Source organism: Hyperolius riggenbachi, chromosome 1 (assembly GCF_040937935.1).
Source record: "Hyperolius riggenbachi isolate aHypRig1 chromosome 1, aHypRig1.pri, whole genome shotgun sequence".
In the NCBI taxonomy this organism is placed as follows: Eukaryota; Metazoa; Chordata; class Amphibia; order Anura; family Hyperoliidae; genus Hyperolius; species Hyperolius riggenbachi.
In genome coordinates, this window is record NC_090646.1 from 60,916,948 (window position 1) to 60,935,938 (window position 18,991).

At 45.3% G+C, this 18,991-nt stretch overlaps 1 protein-coding gene across 1 annotated transcript in view; it reads right to left on the reverse strand.

Annotated features, from left to right (window-relative positions):
- Positions 1 to 18,991, reverse strand: part of GFRA4 (GDNF family receptor alpha 4) — a 733,069-nt gene that overhangs the window by 60,846 nt on the left and 653,232 nt on the right. Inside the window, exon 5 of the mRNA XM_068274699.1 lies at positions 4,246 to 4,591. Coding sequence (XP_068130800.1) covers positions 4,246 to 4,591 — 346 coding nt within the window. The remainder of the gene's footprint in view (positions 1 to 4,245; positions 4,592 to 18,991) is intronic.

An 18,991-nucleotide genomic window follows, 5' to 3' on the forward strand; every position in this document is an offset into this window, starting at 1 on the left:
GGGCACATACCTGGCTAACCTATACTGTGGGCAACAGTACACTGGCTACCTATACTGGGCCAACTATACTGGCTACCTATACTGGGGGTACCTATACTGGGGGCAACTATACTGGCTACCTATACTGGGGGCAACTATACTGGCTACCTATACTGGGGGCAACTATACTGGCTACCTATACTGGGGGCAACTATACTGGATACCTATACTGGGGCAACTATACTGGCTACCTATACTGGGGATACCTATACTGGATACCTATAATGGGGGCAACTATACTGGCTACCTATAATGGGGACAACTATACTGGCTACCTATACTGGGGACGCCTATACTTGGCTACCTATACTGAGGACAACTATACTGAATACCTATACTACTGGGGTCAACTATAATTGGCTTCCTATACTTGGGGCACCTATACTTGGATTTCTATACTGGGGCACCTACCTGGCTAAACTATATTGTGGCCAACTAAGCCTGGCTATCTATACTGTGGGCATCTATACCTGGCTACCTATACTGTGGGCAACTACTGTAGATAGTGTTTTTTTTTTATTTCTTTGGTTGCACTGCAGCTATAATGTGCGGTGCAGATTGTCGGGTGCTGTGCATTCAATCCAAACCGCTGGGGGGCAATAAAGACTTGAGTCCCGACTCTTGCCAACACCAAAAAAGTCAATAAAACAAAGTTTTAGTGAGATTTCCACTATATAAGTTTGGCATTCTCCGCACGCTGAACTGAATCAGCAGCACTGAATGTTACACGTTATGTCACTTTACACGGCTGCACAGGGAGTGCAGATAATACTTTTAAGATCTGTATTTGACAATTGAGGTTATATATTTCTTCACGCAGCGCTCAGGCAGCCTCATAAGGTGCCATCAGGCTCCAAGTAGTTTGTTTCCTGGCTCATCTCCTCCACTTGCAATAGCTGCATTTCTCTAGTGATGGAAGGCTCAGCTGCATTTCACAGCCACTGCTCTCTCCATTCTCCCCTCACCTGCCGTCTAGAGATCTATGACATCTTCCACAATGGATATTGACTGGGTGCCTGTAGTACTTGTCACACAATCACTCATGACTGCTGCCATTAGGAGAATAGTTGTGTCTTTCTGTCAGCGTTCATTACAGCTCAGCTCAAGGACCTTCTGAGAATCCCACGAGAGCATTAAATGTCAAGTAGTTATTTATAATTAAAAGAATACAGTGTTCCTCTTCATTGGCAAATTACAATCTCTGTCTTTCCAGCTGATGTATAGCTCCAAATTTGATTTAAGGTGGCCATACACTTATAGATTTGAAGCAGATTCAACAATCAGATAGATTTCTGTCAGATGCCCGTCAAGTCGAATCTGACAGGAATCTATCTGATGGGTGCCGCACACTAGAAACAGATTTCCAATAGATTTCAGAAATAAATCTATTGGAAATCGATATAAATGCATTATTGGACTATTAAATCCAATGCAACTCTATGGGCCATTGATCTGCTGCCAGCAGCAGATCGACCTAGATATTCCATCCTGTCAGATAGATCAAATCGATCGAAAATCAATTGAAATCAGCCACAAATCGATCAATAGATTTGATAGAGTCGATTTTTGATTAATCGATTCTATAGAATTGATCGATCAATTGATGGCTGAAATCGACCAGTGTATGGGCCCCTTTTGGTATCTTTGTGCTGGGACTTGTGGTTCACAAGCCCCTGGAGAGCTGAAGGCCTGATGGCTTAAAGAGACACTGAAGCGAAAAAAAAAAATGATGATATAATAATTTGTATGCATAGTACAGCTAGAAATAAAACATTAGGAGCAGAGACATAAGTCTAATATTGTTTCCAGTACTGGAAGAGTTAAGAAACTCCAGTTGGTATCTATGCAAAAGAGCCATTGAGCTCCACGACTTTCAAAGTGGCAGAGAGCTCTGTCTTCTGAAGCTTATTATCTCAAGTGTCAGTCGCTGTAATTTCTTTTTCTCTCCAGGGGACAGTTCAAAAGTTCACTAGCCTGCTCTGTGAAATCATTCAGAATGCTGAGTAGTTTGTAAACTGCAAATATTAGAGAATGATGCAATGTTATAAAAAAAAACAACTATATAACTGAAAATAAAAATATGAGAATATCTTCTTTGCTACTAATGTTCTAGTAATTATCCGTACTACGCAACCAATTCATTATATCATATTATTTTTTTCGCTTCAGTGTCTCTTTAAAGCAAACCTGAACTCAGAACTTCCTCTCTGCTCTAAAAGATAAGCAACAGCATAATAACCTTCAAAGAAAAACATTTATTTGTGACAGCTTACAGAACTCCTACAATAAATCTGCAGTGTGTCTACTTCCTGCTTTCATGAAAGCAGACAAAGGGTTAACATACTGTGTTTACATATTAGCTGTGTCTGCCGAGTACTGACAAATGTATGTGCTGACACGGCTGAGAGATCAAATTAAACTTGTGATTACTTGAAGATGGGTGGGAATTAGACAGGCTCTTCTCTCTAAAAATACACAGGTTGCATTTCTCTCTGTTTCCCTTGTTCCCTGATTAAGAGTTCAGGTCAAATGTAAAGTGTAAATGAAGGCGAACTAATGATGACAGGGAGGACCCGTGCGGTCTGAATTTTAAAACTTAGCGTTTTGCTTCAGAATAAACGATACGTTTTAAAATTCAGATCACACTGGTATCAGTTTAGTAGAAGTGGAGTAGGGCAGCAGTAAGAGGGCAGGAAGGGAGTTGGGAGGACAAAAGAAAGTGAAATCTGATGCAAGTAACCAACAAAAGGTGCTGCAGTGACATACCCATTCTGAGAAGCAAAATGTTTTGTTTTGCATAGTATTTTAGTAAGAAGGCTTTTTGATCTCTTGTAGCCCCTTAGACACTCCTAGGTGTTTCAAGTCCTACCGCTATAGAGCCACATTAATCCATGCCTTGCACTGATGAGGACTAACCAATCTGAAACAGTCTGTATGCATTCAGAATTATTGTGGCTCTGTACGATTTAAGTGAACCTCAAGACTAAAAATCTACTCAGCAGCACTGAAAAGGCCTGGTGTTTCTTTAACAGTTTCGCAGCATCAGAACTTTGTTTTTCTTACCCAAGGTTCATTTTTAGCTGCACAGAAGAAAATTGCCCGGGCATTTTTCCCCTGATGCTGTGCAAAGCATGATGGGATTTCTGATGTTGTGGTTCTCATTCTGCTGTTTTGGCGCAAATTTGTTTTTTTATTTTTTATTTTGAATTTGAGATTTGAAGCCTGATCAGGACACAGGAAAGTTGGAACTGTGTCTCATGCTCCTCCTTTCAACAAAAATGATGGCTGCCCCCATGAAATCACAAACATTTGCCTGTTTTTTTTAAAACAGGGTGGGTAAGAGACTATATTACCTATCTATTTTAATTAACATAACTTATGTAACTTAATGACAGTATGTTTCTTTAGGCTGAAGTTCCCCTGACACATCATTGCATTCCAGCGGTTCTGGAGGCGTGTTTAGCTATCAGGGACAACAAAGGGAAGGATTTGCATATTCACCTATTCACCAGTGATGCATTGTGGGAGACATCATGGGCTTGATTCACCAAGCGGTGCACTTTATGTGCGCTAACTAGCGCTCACGCGCAAAGTCCCTATGCGACGTTAAGGTCGCACCCAATGCGCTCTTATAGTTGCATCGGGTACGCCGTTTTCATCACACCGTGATGCGACCTTTCGCATCGTGGTGCTTTGCTCGCGAGCTGATTCACTTTTCTTGGTGCTAAGTACTTACCACCCTAGTTAGCATGCCCAAAGCCTTTGGGCGTGCTAACTGGGTTAGCACCGAATAGTGAATCAAGCCCCATATGTTCACTCCAACCTAAATAATTGCAAATACCTTCTTTTTTGAGAAGGAAAACGTCAGATTTTTTTTAGAGAAGGAAAACTTCAGACACAAATATTGAGCTTTGTGGGTGGGATTTTTTTTTGGGGGGTATTTTCTAAAGAAATCTATCTTTTGCAAGTAGCAGTCTCAAGGGTCGCGAGGTTTACTCTACAACATCTGGAAAATAGACTTGGCGACCTCAAGAACGTCAAAGATCGTATATTTCATGTTTAGCTGAATGCTGAAACCATCCGCTATACCTGAGAGAGCCTCGTGAATGCATTATACGGCCTAACAAGATCCAAAGTCACACCACTACCGTAAGGAAACAAGGAAAGCAGACGTGAAACTCTCATACAAATGGCAAAACCTGATACCTGCAGACGTAATCGTTCTTGCAGGCATCCAGCGGGGTCAAGCAGTTTGGCTTCTCTTTTGATTCGTAGGAACAGGCTGGGACGATGGTTTGCCTCCTCCGTTCGGCACAGGCCATGTCCTCACAGGGGCAGAAGAGCAGCTCATTGGTGTACTCCGGAGGGACACGGTCAAAGAACTTCCTCAAAGCCTTGTGGCATTTGGAGCGATTGCATGAGTCAGTCCGTGTTATGGTCTTTATACACAAGGCAACGTACTCCGTCCGTAGTTTCTGGCACGTGGTGTCCACGTTGCAGGCTTTGGCGGCGTCCAAGCAACGGTTGACTTGAGTGACTTCGTTCTCCGAACCTGGAAAAGGTTGAAGGAATCAGAAACAGGTTTGAGAAATACAAAGCACATTGCATAACGTAGTAAAAAATCTCAATAAAAACACTATCATATAAATAAATCACAAACCAATCAAATGCACTTCCTAACATTTTTAGTTGGCCCAATACCAAGCAGCATACAACTAGCAGCTCATGGCTGTTGAAAAATTGTCATATATAGTTACTTACGGCTGATTCACATGGATGACTGCCCTCAGCCGTGCAAGTCGTTTACCATCAGGATTGAACACGGATTCGGAGGAATAGCAGCATTTACCTCAATGCGTTTACCATCGTTTGCATGTCATCGCGGTTGACTGAAATTGAGAAGCTGAGTGTAGCTTGCAGCGGCAATTGCGTTAGGTGGTTCCAGGCCCCTATGGGGCTCCCAACGTGACGAAGGGACAACGGGAACCAATGCAAACCGATGCCAAACACTTTTCTGCAACCGAGCAACAAAGCGTTTGGCATTGGTTAAATACTCTGCTGGCAGTTGCCCATGTAAACTGGGCATTAAAGAGAAGACAATGTAAATGGCTGTAGAAATGCATGGCCTTTGCCATGAGCTCTCTCGCTCAGTTCTAGATTTACATCTGCCTCCACTGTTCACAAACACTAAATTCAAGAGCTCTGGCCTTTACGTATACCTCTAACTACCGTATATAATCGTGCTTGCACCTTATGATTGGTAGTAGAGGACTATAGCAAAAAAGTCAAAGGCCCCAGACAACACTGTGCTACAATCGCATCAACACTGTGCTACAGCCTGGTATGGGTAAGGCTGGTTTCACACATGGGGTTTGATTCACTAAACTGTGATAACTCATATCACGGCCGTTTTCGCACGCATTTTGGCGTTTGCGAGCGGTCGAGAATTATCATGCAAAAATTTGCAATTGCGCATGATAATTTGTGATCTTGTGCAAACACGAAAATGCACGTGAAAATGGCCGTGATATGAGTTATCACGGTTTAGTGAATCAAGCCCTTGGTGTGGTGCGATTGTCCTGCGGCAGGAGAGCCCGGGGCAGGACAATCGCACTGCATCATTTACTATTTCATACACCCTGAGGCAGACAGCACCAACAGGGTGACTTGTGTAGCCACCCTTCTCCCACTCAATGACATATCTTCTGCTGGACAGGAAGTACGTCACTGAATTGTGTCTGATCAACACATGCGTGCTGCACCCCGTCGGCAACAATCTAAATAGATTGTTGCGATGCCATTGACCCCAATGTAATTGCACCGTCTAGCGTTATGACTTATACCACACTGCAGAGCCTGGGTCTCCTCTGTGTCGTCCGAAGTACTTCCATTGCATCGTGTTGCACAGCGGGTAGTGTAGCCCGTCTCATAGAGACTAACAGCCACTGCAACGTGGGAGCGGCAGGGGAGAGTATAGCTGTGAAAAGGGCTTTCAAAGTATGGCTTTGGCTAGAGCTGGACTTAAACCTATAATAAAAAGTGGCGTAGTGATTAGGGCTGTCGCCTTACAGCACTGGGTCCCCACATGGAATCCCAGCCAGGGCACTATCTGCAAGGAGTTTGTATGTTCTCCCCGTGTCTGTGTGGGTTTCTTCTGAGCACTCTGGTTTCCTCCCGCATCCCAAAAACATACAGATAAGTTAATTGGCTTCCCCCTATGTTGGCCCTAGACTAGGATACATACACTACACGATACATACACAGACATATGGCTATGGTAGGGATTAGGCTGTGAGTCCCTTTTGAGGGACAGCTAGTGATAAGACAATATACAACGATGCGGAAGATGTCGGCACTACTAATATTATAATTGGGAAAGTTTGGATGTTTGTTACTCGATCACGCAAAAATAGCTGAACGGATTTGAATGAAATTTGGCACACACATAGTACATTACCTGGAATAACATACAGGATACTTTTTATTACCATAACCAAAAAGTGGGCGGAGACAAATACAAATTTCGCCGGGAAAATGTAAATGGCAGCCATTCTTACACTGTTAATGGTAGGGTTCTCAAACTTTGCACAGCTGGTCAGGGTGACTGGCATTAATTATCAGAAAAGTGGGTGGAGCCTACAAAAGCCAATCAAAATTCACCTATTGATTTTCAAGGGGAGTATTTGCAATGCTGCCATTCTTGCACGGTTAATGGCACAAGCCTCTAACCTGGTACAGTTGACAGTTGGCTGAGGAGCTGGGGATGGGTGCTAGGCTGGCTGGGGATGGGTGGGAGGCTGGCTGGGGAGCCGGGGATGGGTACTAGGATGGCTGGGGAGCTGGGGATGAATGCTAGGCTGGCTGGGGATAGATGCTAGGCTGGCTGGGGAGCTGGGTGCTAGGCTGGCTACAGAGCCGGGGATGGGTGCTAGGCTGGCTGGGGAGCTGGAGATGGGTGCTAGGCTTGCTGGGGATGGGTGCTAGGCTGGCCGGGGATGGGTACAAGAATGGCGAAGAGCTGGGGATGGGTGCTAGGCTGGCTAGGGATGGATGCTAGGCTGGCTGGGGAGCTGGAGATGGGTGCTAGGCTGGCTGCAGAGCCGGGGATGGGTGCTAGACTGGCTGGGGAACTGGGGGTGGGTAAAAGGCTGGTTGAGGAGTTGGGGGTGGTGCTAGGCTGGCTGGGGATGGATGCTAGGCTGCCTGGGGAGCTGGAGATGGGTGCTAGGCTGGCTGGGAATGGGTACTAGGCTGGCTTGGGAGTCGGGGATGGGTAAAAGGCTGGTTGAGGAGTTGGGGGTGGTGCTAGGCTGGCTGGGGATGGATGCTAGGCTGCCTGGGGAGCTGGAGATGGGTGCTAGACTGGCTGGGAATGGGTACTAGGCTGGCTTGGGAGGCGGGGATGGCTAAAAGGCTGGTTGAGGAGTTGGGGGTGGTGCTAGGCTGGCTGGGGAGCATGTCTGGATATAAATACAAACTTAAACATCCCATTCAGCCTAGCACCCATCAGTTGGTTAAAGGCCACTAAGCCTGGCTGTTTTATTACATTAGGTATTATAATTGTTCTTCTACTGGTTGGCTTGACCAGCTGCCCTTGCTTCCAGCTAACCTGCAGTGATGGCTGGGAGAAGTCACTACAGGTCACTGTCACTGCATACTACTTTATGTTGTGGCCTAAGTCACCTATGCACAAAACCTGAAAAGATTGCAGACAGAGAGTACTGAATTGCAGACTAAAATCTACAGTCAATTTACCCTTCCTCTGGTTTACAACACAACATCTACAGTGATTTGAGAATGTTCTCATTATTTGATTTTACACAATCATTTTTTTCTTGTCTTGTGGTGTTCATACATTTGGCCTGTAGATGGCACTGTTCTACTTTTAATACTGGATAAGATTATCTATACTGTTGGGTGGTCATTGGTTCCTGTTATGCCCTGGCTTGTGTAGAATGCTGGTGAATCCTGTAAATAAACCTAGTTTCAGTTATCTTGCCTCTGTGATTACTGAACACAACACATCTCCGTTTAGCAAGGACCCCCCACCAGAAAGGGGTCCAAATTTACATATTAAATGTGAATGGTGTGTTTTGCTAATGGGAGCACTAATGCCCATCTTTTTACATAGTGCCTCAGGAGACAAATGTTTTAGGTTTTCCAAGATGACCAGCTGCCCTTGCCTCCAGCTGACCTTCAGTGATGGCTGGGAGCAGACACTACAGGCCACTGTTAGTGTCACTACATACCTGCATGTCACTGTATGCTGTGGCCTAAGCTGCCTATGCACAAAACCTAAATAGATTGCAGACAGATAGCACTGAATTTCAGTTTTTAGTCTAGTTAATTTACCCTTTCACTGGTTTACAGCATAACATCTCCAGTGATTTAAAAATGTTCTCTTTTTCAGATTTTTCAGGATCATTTTTTTTCTTGCCCCTTTAAATTTCATAAAGTCATCATCTCCATTTAGCAACCAGAAAAGGGGTCCAAATGAACACTAAGGGCTTGATTCACAAAGCAGTGCTAACTGTTAGCACGCTTGTGAAAAGTCCCCCTTCACGCCTAAACTCAGTTTAGGCGTGATAAAATCAACTCGCGCGCAAAGTGCTGCAAGCACGAAACGATAACCGCGCATCGGATGTGCTTATAAGGTCACATGGGGTACGACCTTAACGTCGCACCATGCGACGTTAAGGTCGCACCCTATGCAACCTTATAGGCGCATCCAATGCGATGTGCGACATTTCGTGCGCACCGTGCTATGCGCGCGCTCTTATTGTCAAAACGGTGCTAACCTAGTTAGCACCCTACTTATCACGCCCAAAGTCTTTAGGCGTGCTAACTAGGTTAGAACCGCTTTGTGAATCAAGCCCTAAATGTAGATGCTGTGTTTTGCTAAGGGCAGAAATGATTCTACATCTTCTTGGATGGCTGTTTATTTCATAAGCATCAGACTGGCATGTGTGGTGCTGCTGATGTATTCCTCTGAAGCAGTATCAGCGGGAAGGCTGGCGATGAAGAAAAAAACACTGACTTGCAGCCTATGAGCAGCAGCAGCTAGTGGCACAGAGGGAGATTCTAGTGCGAACTGTTATTTTTGTTCTTTTTCTGCAGAAGCGTTAATTAAAGGAGGAAGCAGCGAATGGGGCAAGACTTAGCTTTGCATGACGCAGTGTTACATCAAGCCTTCGGGCTGATATGCTTACGCTGTATAGACACGCTAGTCTTTAGAATCTTCTTATCTGACATCGTTGTTTTTGAACCTCTTGCTTATGCATCCAGAGCTTACATGTCAAACTCCGGCCAGCAAGCCAAATTTGTCCCTCAGAGACATCAAATTTGGTCCCCAAGTGGTTTCCCCACTTTGAATTATGTTTGGCCCACTATAAACCTCCAAGGAAGCTATATTAGAGGTAAATACCTAGATCACTGGGGAAATCATAAGGGGGGTTTGGGCTGTACACAAGGGAACTGTATAGGCCACTAGACAACAGGGAACTGTATAGGGTAGGGAGGGAGATCCACTAGACACCAGGAACTGTATAGGGTAGGGAGGAAGGTCCACTAGACACTAGGGAACTGTATAGGGTAGGGAAGAAGGTCCACTAGACACCAGGGAACTGTATAGGGTAGGGAGGAAGGTCCACTAGACACCAGATAACTGTATAGAGGAGGGAGGAGGCACTAAACATCAGGGAACTGTGTAGGGGAGGGAGGAGGGCCATTAGACACCAGGTAACTGTATAGGGGGCACTAGACACCAGGAACAGTATAAAGTAAGGAGGAAGGCCACTAGACATCAGGGAACTTTATGGGGGAGGGAGGAGGGCAAGTGGACACTAGGTAACTATATAGGGGAGTGAGGAAGACCACTAAACTCCAGAGAACTGTATAGGGGAGGGAGGGGAGCCACTAGACACCAGGAAACTGCATAGGGGAGGGAGGCCACTAGACACCAGGGAACTGCATAGGGGAGGGAGGAAGGCCACTAGAAACCAGGGAACTTTATGGGGGAGGGAGGAGGACCACTAGACACTAGGTAACTGTATAGGGGAGGGTGACTAACCATCAGGGAACTTTATAAGCGAGGGAGGCAGTCAATAGACATTGGTGTTGGCTTGCGACTTGGTCCCTCCTCCCTTCACCTCACTCCTGACTCACTCTTGCTACTCCGATACAGTTATACTATTGAAGTCCGCAAAGCGACCTGCTGCTCATTCGTCCTCTCCATGCGACAGAACACACAGCTCAGATGGGAGTCCACTATGGTGTATCTGTAGGGCTCGCTGAAAATATACACACAAAATGATTCCGAAAAATCGTTTAAGGCAACAATTACTGCTAACGGGTATTGAGCTTAAATTTAGGATTATCAGCCACAAAATCAAATTCCATTTGCCCACTACACCGTGTTCATTATGAAGCCTGGAACCTCACCCTGCATTGCAAGCACTCCAATCTAATCAGAGATGTTTCTGCTGTAATAAATCAGTCAACCTGCCCCTATTTGGTACATTGCTGACGGGAAGGAAGCTTGTCATTACCCCTCCCACATTTCCTGCTCCTCAGTGATTGGCTGAGGGCAGTTCAGTGTGAAGCTAGTGCTGAAATCTGATCTTGCGGTGCTCACATGTTTACAAATTCTAGTCTAGGAGAAAAAAAAAAGAGTAAGAGAGGAAATGACATCAGAATTAGCTTTAAGCGGACCTGAATTCAGAATGTCCTCTCTGCTCTAAAAGATACATAACAGCAAAAAAACTATAAAAAAAAAACATTTCTTTGTTACAGCTGATACAAATCCTAAAATTAATCTGCACTGTTTCTACTTCCTGATTCATGATAGCAGACATATTGTTAACACATTGCTTTCAAATGAGCTTATCTGCCATCTCTGCCATGGCAGTCATGTGACACAGGAAAGAGATCGAATTACAACTTGTGATTAGACACAAATGAGGGGGGATTAGACAGGCTAAACTCCCTGGCCGCCACTAGTTTACCTTCTTGAAACAAGCAACGGCCACCTCCTGTAGCAGGGCAGTCTTGCCAGGTTCCCCTCGCCTCACCTGCTTTCAGATGTCAAATCAGCATGACCCGCAGAGCCGCAGGAAGAAAGGAAAGCGGTTCCCATAGCAGCGCATATATCAGAATTGATTACCCGCTGCTATGAGCCGCTGTCCTCTCTTAACTACGGGTCACATCTGATCTGAGGTCTAGAAGCAGGTGAGGTGAGGGGGACCGGCGAGACTTTCCCGCTACAGGAGGCGGCCGCCGCTTGTTTCAACAAGGTGAACTATTGGTGGACGGAGAGGGAGGTTACAGCAGGATGGCAATGCTGAGGGCACCTACCTGGCTAACCTATACTGGGGATACCTACCTGGCTACCTTACACTGGGGGAACCTACCTGCCTAACCTATACTGAAGGACTCTACCTGGCTACCTTATACTGGGGGAACCTACTTGGATAATTTATACTGGGGAAACCTACCTGGGGGAACCTACCTGGCTACCGTATACTGGGGGAACCTACCTGCCTAGCCTATACTGGGGGTACCTACCCCGCTAACCTATACTGGGGAAATCTACCTGGGGGAGCCTACCTGGCTACCTAATACTGGGGGGACCTACTTGGCTAACCTATACTGGGGAAACCTACCTGGGGGAACCTACCTGGCTACCTAATACTGGGGGAACCTACCTGCCTAACCTATACTGGGGGAACCTACCCTGCTAACCTATACTGGGGAAAGCTACCTGGCTACCTTATACTGGGGGAACCTACCTGCCTAACCTATCCTGGGGGAACCTACCTGCCTAACCTATCCTGGGGGAACCTACCTGGCTACCTTATACTGGGGGAACCTACCTGGCTATTTATGTCTGCTAAAGAATGTTCTCTTCCATATGTCCAGTGTATATGTTACGGCCAGAACCCGAAGTTTGGCCACTTCTAGTTCTGGCCGGCCACTTCGGGTTCTCGCCGGCCAATGTGCAAAGTGGCCGCTGCGCTGCGGCCAATGTGAGGAATGGAATGATTCATGTAACATGAATGTATCTTCTGGCCGCAGCGCAGCGGCCAAATGTATTGCAACCTAGTTCATTTAATGACAATAAGCCGGCGGCAATGAAACAGATGAAGCCGCCGGCTTTTGCTCTGCCTCTCTCTCCTTCTCTTACTATTGGCATCCGGTGGGGACACGCGTTTCCCCTCCGGAGTCGTTCGTCGCGGCAGGGAAGCCTGCCGTTCTTGCAGAGCGGGTGCTGGCAGAAGCAATGTCTGCAGCCTCCCCGCTCTGCTTTCCTGGCGCGACGAACGACTCGCGGACACGCGTGTCCCCGCCGGCTGGCCATAAGAAAAGGAGAGAGAGGCGGGGGAGGGGGAAGGGGTTAGGGGGGGAGGAGAGAGAGGCAGAGCAAAAGCCGGCGGCTTCATCTGTTTCATTGCCGCCGGCTTAATGTCATTAAATGAACTAGGTTGCGATACATTTGGCCGCTGCGCTGCGGCCAGAAGATACATTCATGTCACATGAATCATTCCATTCCTCACATTGGCCGCAGCGCAGCGGCCACTTCGCACATTGGCCGGCCAGAACCCGAAGTGGCCAGCCAGAACTAGAAGTGGCCAAACTTCGGGATCTGGCCGTAACATATATAAGTTGTGTGTTAACTTTTAACATCTTGTTTATATACAGGAACAAAGTCTGAAGAAAGCTTATTAGCCGAAAACTTGCCTTTTATTCTCCTCTAACTTAGCCAATAAATGGTATTATCCTGATTCAAAACTTCTTACTTTTACTTCTTACTTCTTACTTTTACTGATGGATGACACAGTACAACACTGCTTGTTCAGTAAAGAGTGGCTGTGTATGTCAGATCTTCTGTGGATTATTTCTGTCTCCATGGTAGGAAGATTAGACTGTGAGCTCCTTTGGGGATAGGATCAGATGTGAAAGGCTTTGTGTAACATGCAGCACCATATGTTGGCACTATGTATATACAGGAAATAATAATGATATAGACAACCCACTTCTATCAGGAAAAACAAACTGTGGGGAAGATTGATGGAGGGGAACGGATAGGGGAGGTTGTTCAAAAAGGGTGGTAGTGGCATATCATACATTTACCGATATTCCACAATGTAATTCCAATAGTAAAAAATCAGTAATTTTTACCAATATTTTACTAACAACCTGTTCTCACATGAGCCTTCTCTCTACCGACGGCAAACCATAACCAACCCCCGAACTGATGTCTAACCCTAATTAATCTCCTACCACCAAATGCACACCCAACCAATGCCTAACCCTAACCAAATCTCCACTACAAAATGCCTAGTCCTAACCGACTCAACTGATGCCTAACCCTAACCGATCCCCCACGCAAAATGCCTAACCCTAACTGACCCCCAAATGATGCCTAATCCTAACTTATGTGCTGCTATAAAATGCCTTAAAGAGAACCCGAGGTGTGTTTAAAGAATGTTATCTGCATACAGAGGCTGGATCTGCCTATACAGCCCAGCCTCTGTTGCTATCCCAAACCCCACTAAGGTCCCCCTGCACTCTGCAATCCCTCATAAATCACAGCTGTGCTGTGAGGCTCTGTTTACATCTGTAGTGTCAGTTTCAGCTGCTCCCCCGCCTCCTGCATAGCTCCGGTCCCTGCCCCCGGCCATTCCCTCCAATCAGCAGGGAGGGAAGGGATGCAGGCGGGGACTGGAGTTCTGCAGGAGGCGGGGAGAGCAGCAGACTGACACTATAGAGATAAACACAGCCAGCTCTGACAAGCTGTTTGTCAGCAGCCTGGCTGTGATTTATGAGGGATTGCAGAGTGCAGGGGGACCTTAGGGGGTTTGGGATAGCAACAGAGGCTGGGCTGTATAGGCAGATCCAGCCTCTATATGCAGATAATATTCTTCAAACCCACCTCGGGTTCTCTTTAAGTCTCATACTCACTTTTGTATATACTTTTCTTTTCAAATAATTTTTATTTGTCGTTATCAAACAGATACAATGGTACAACTCCGATATAGAGTACCTGTCATCTTGTAAAACCACAATTTTCTAACAAAATTTAAAGCAAGTCACACATTAGATGAGATGTTAGCATATTGCCTATGCTCTTCCTGTTATTTTGTGAGTATTTTTAAAGGCAAACAAGAGGCAGAGCTGAGTGTACTGAGAATTCTGCAGGCCACACAGGCACAATTCCCAACGTGTAATGTTGCATGGTAAAGTCATCGAGGAGCCTCAGCAGGTTAGGAAAGCTGTCTGGAGCATGGAACGATTCTAGTTTTAGCATGAAATCCAATCATTTATGTCTCCTGTGATTCTTTTCCTTGAGCAAGCCCCAAGAAGCGGGGACAGCTGGTCACTTAATATCTTCATCCATCATTCAGAGAGTTCCTTAGTGCCTGCTCTTCCATGTGTTGCTTGAAAGACGGTGTTCACAGTGCATAAATCTTGCGCCTCTTGCGTAACGGGGTTGCACATGCGGCTCTCAACATCCCTGAGGGACCAGGCGGGATAATTGAAAGCAGGTGTTACATAGACAAGTCCTACAAGGATCTTGGCTGACTTTGTGCGTTGAGGTTGATCTAGTAGTGCTGTTTGCTTCCCCAGCTTGCTGGGTGGTTTTGCTGATCTCTCTCTAGAGGCCCAATGCCAGAATCGCTCTGGACTCCTATTTGCTGGATTTATTGAGCTTATTCTTGTCAGGGCTGGTTCTTCTCTTCTAGCAGAGTCTGATATTCCACATGGATGGAGTGAAATGATATCACTCATGTGTCAGACCTCGTCCAGGAACAGCTCGGAAAACATGGGCTGCACACCAATGCAACGACGGCGAATGCTAGTGTTGGTGTTTATGTTATATTAGTGTGTATACATTTTTTTTTTATAATTCTATATGGAGATAGTTAGGTGTATAGAGGACAGACAGATGCATGATCTCAGTGCTTTGTCACAAGGACTCAAGCAAGGCTGTGCAAAGGATCCCTAAGTAGGGGTGCTCAAATTCAAAAAAGCCCCCCAGGCCAAGTACTTTTCACCCCCCAAGGGCCATTTTCACAAACCACCACTCCCAAGTCAAACAATGTGACCGCCAGCTGTAGGTGAAAGGAGTATTTAGAAGAGGAAGTGATATGCCCCAGCAGTGAGCTACTGTCAGTAGCAGTCTAATAGGGAGGAAGTCCAGGGGGAAGGGGCGGGGTTTGTGGGTCACAGAAATGCGGGGTGCTTGAGCACCCAGAGCCCATGTGCCTTAACTCAAGTATCAAGCATTCCAATAATACTTTTAATTTTTGGTAGGAAAGTCAAGATTGGGTATTATTTTTAACCTTTTTTTAGGCTTTTGGTGAGTGCTATGGTCAAATGTTTGGTTAAGCGCTGTAGTTGCCCTAAACTTCTCCACTGAGGTGGCCTGTCAGGGAGAGAATATAGCATGTAAACGCGCCTCCCGATCCCCCGTTGGCAAGAGTTTAGACTTGTGGATCCTCTTGGCCAAGCACAGAGGTCTTTGTTTTTGTACTCACCCCATCTGTAAGTGTGTTTCGTTCGTTAAGAGAAAAGTGGGCCGCATTTCACTATTTTCACCTCACCTCTACTCTTATAATCTGTCTTCAATGGAATAGCTGTTCACGAGATTTCTCTTGTTCTAGTACTTAGCACAATACTTTTTGGGAACTGTGCTGAGCTGAGCTCTCTACCTCTTGCCACTTCAAGCAACAGATTTTTCATTCTGCATAGAGAACCGCAACTCCATCACTTAGCACTGCCCTCTAGAGGGTGGAGCAGGAGTGATCACAGAGCAACATGTGTCCAGCATTGGAACAAGGAAAATTCTGACAGCAACTGGGAATAAAAGAATTGTACTGGGTAGTAAAATATCAGTTATACACACAATTAACCTGTAATGAAAATCCGAGTATATTTATGATGCAAATATGCAAATATTTTTTATGTAAAGAGGAACTCCAGTGAAAATAATTTAATAAAAAAAGGGCTTCATTTTTACAATAACTATGTATAAATGATTGCCCTCTGTTTGTCCATTATACAATCTTTCCTTTGCCTGATTTACATTCTGACATTTATCACATGGTGACATTTTTACTGCTGACAGGTGATGTCAGTGGAAGCAGATGCTGCTTGCTTTTTTGGCAGTTGGAAACAGCTGTTATTTCCAACAATGCTACAAGGCTCCCACAGTGTGATATCAGAACCATGGTCCTGACATCACACTGTGGGAGGGGTTTCACCACAATATCAGCCATACAGAACCTCCTGATGATCCGTTTGTGAAAAGGAAAAGATTTCTCATGGGAAAGGGGGTATCAGCTACTGATTGGGATGAAGTTAATTTCTTGGTTACGGTTTCTTTTTAAGTACACCCCAGGCTTCCTTCTTTCACACCAGCTTATAGGAGAGTTTGGAAAATGTCAAATATAACATTTTTAAAAGAGGATTCCTTTCTACTCCTGACAGCAGAAAAGAGGTCTAAATTCATGCTAAGCTGATACAGAATTCATCAGACCAACAGGAGAAAAAGGTCTTGAGAGTTTTCTTTGTAAAAGCATAATTGAAACCACTTGTACCATTCACTCGCTGTAGACTTCTTGTTCATGTTACCCTTGAGCAGTGGTGCTCAGCAGAGCTCGAATATTCGAGTAGCTCGAATATTCGAGCTCTTTTTCAGCTATTCGAGCTCGGTATTCGAGCTCCGAATAGCTGGAGCTATTCGAATGGGCTATCCAAGTACACTCGAATAGCCCATTCACTATTCGAGCTATTCGAGCAACCCGGCGCTATTCGAGCTCGGTACCGAGCTCGAATAGCGTCATAGCCCAGATTGATGTCCTTAGAGCCAATCAGAGGGCTCCCAGGCCCTCTGACTAGGGATGGTCGGAATGCCAATTTCCGATTCCGCGGTAATTCCGCATTCCGTCATGTACCGATTACCGATTCCGCTTTCCGCTACCAATTTCCGCATTCCAACACGGAATTTCCGCCGGAAATCGCGGAAATTCCGCCCGACTTTAACATCGATTTTCTCGAAAACTATAAGGTCTTTTTGAAAAAATGTTTTGCATCTTGTTCAGAAGATTCTGTTTAATAATCCCTGAAAATTTGGTGTTTCTAGGACTTACGGGGGCTTTGCTATTAACCGCTAAAGTCGGTGGATTTTTACTGTAATGTAAAATGCAGAAAATAGGCAGATGCAGATTTTCTGCATTTTACATTACAGTAAAAATCCGCCAACTTTAACGGTTAATAGCAAAGCCACCTTAAGTCCTAGAAACACCAAATTTTCAGGGTTTATTAAACCGAATCTTGTGAACAAGATGCAAAAAAAAGTTTTCAAAAAGACCTTATAGTATTTGAGAAAATCGATGTTAAAGTCGTGTGGAATTTCCGCGATTTCCGGCGGAAATTTCCGCGATTTCTGGCGGAAATCCGCCTACCGCACTTGCATTACCGATTTACGCATTCCGATGCGGAAATGCAATTTCCGATCGGAATTTCGGAAATTGCATTTCCGCGGAATCCGAATGAGCATCCCTGCCTCTGACGGCAGCCAATCACAGAGGGGGACCCTGGCCAGCCCCTACCCTATAAATAGCGGCCGCCATGTTCCGTTTCTCCATGCTTGCCTGAGACTTGTACAGAGAGAGAGTTGCTCCTTTGTGCTTTGGCTTAGCAAGTGCTCTATTGTGATCATTTACCTAGCGTTTTTGCTCACCTACACCTGCCATATACACCTATATTGTTGTTAGTTAGATAGACATTGTATTTTAGTTAGTAGCTTGTGTGTTACATTAGAGACAGGCAGCTGCTGCAAGCTTACAGGTTTAGGCCTCAGGGGGGCCTTGCCTCTGTGGGCAGCTGTCCTCTGTTTATTTCTCTCATCTATACCAGTATTTCTGCTGTCCTTTACTAATAGTATTGTAGTTATACTGTACTAGGAGTAGGACACTCACTGACTGTCACTGTTTATAGGCTACTAGCTAGCTCCTGCGTGTGTGCACTCACTCACTGTCTGTGTGTACACACACTCTATTTCCTTCTGATTACTGATAGATTATTGTTAGTTAGTTGTACTTACTTACTACTTACTCTTACTGTACCCGTAGGGACACTCACTGTCACTGTTCATATAGGCTACTAGCTCCTGCGTGTGCGCACTGCACTCACTGTCTGAGTGTACACACACAACACACACTCTATTTCCTTCTGATCGCTGATTGATTATCGTAATTAGTTAGTTTTACTTACTGTTACTACTTACTCTTACTGTACTAGGAGTCTAGGACACTCAGTCACTGTCCATAGGCTACTAGCTCCTGCGTGCGTGCACTCACTGTCTGAGTGTACACACACCCACACTCCATTTCCTTCTGATCGCTGATTGATTATCGTAATTAGTTAGTTGTACTTACTGTTACTACTTACTCTTACTGTACTAGGAGTCTAGGACACTCAGTCACTGTCCATAGGCTACTAGCTCCTGCGTGCGGTCACTCACTGTCTGAGTGTACACACACCACCCACACTCTATTTCCTTCTGATCGCTGATTGATTATTGTAATTAGTTAGTTCTACTTACTGTTACTACTTACTCTTACTGTACTAGGAGTCTAGGACACTCAGTCACTGTGTTCATAGGCTACTAGCTCCTGCGTGCGGTCACTCACTGTCTGAGTGTACACACACCACCCACACTCTATTTCCTTCTGATCGCTGATTGATTATTGTAATTAGTTAGTTCTACTTACTGTTACTACTTACTCTTACTGTACTAGGAGTCTAGGACACTCAGTCACTGTGTTCATAGGCTACTAGCTCCTGCGTGCGTGCACTCACTGTCTGAGTGTACACACACCCACACTCCATTTCCTTCTGATCGCTGATTGATTATTGTAATTAGTTAGTTCTACTTACTGTTACTACT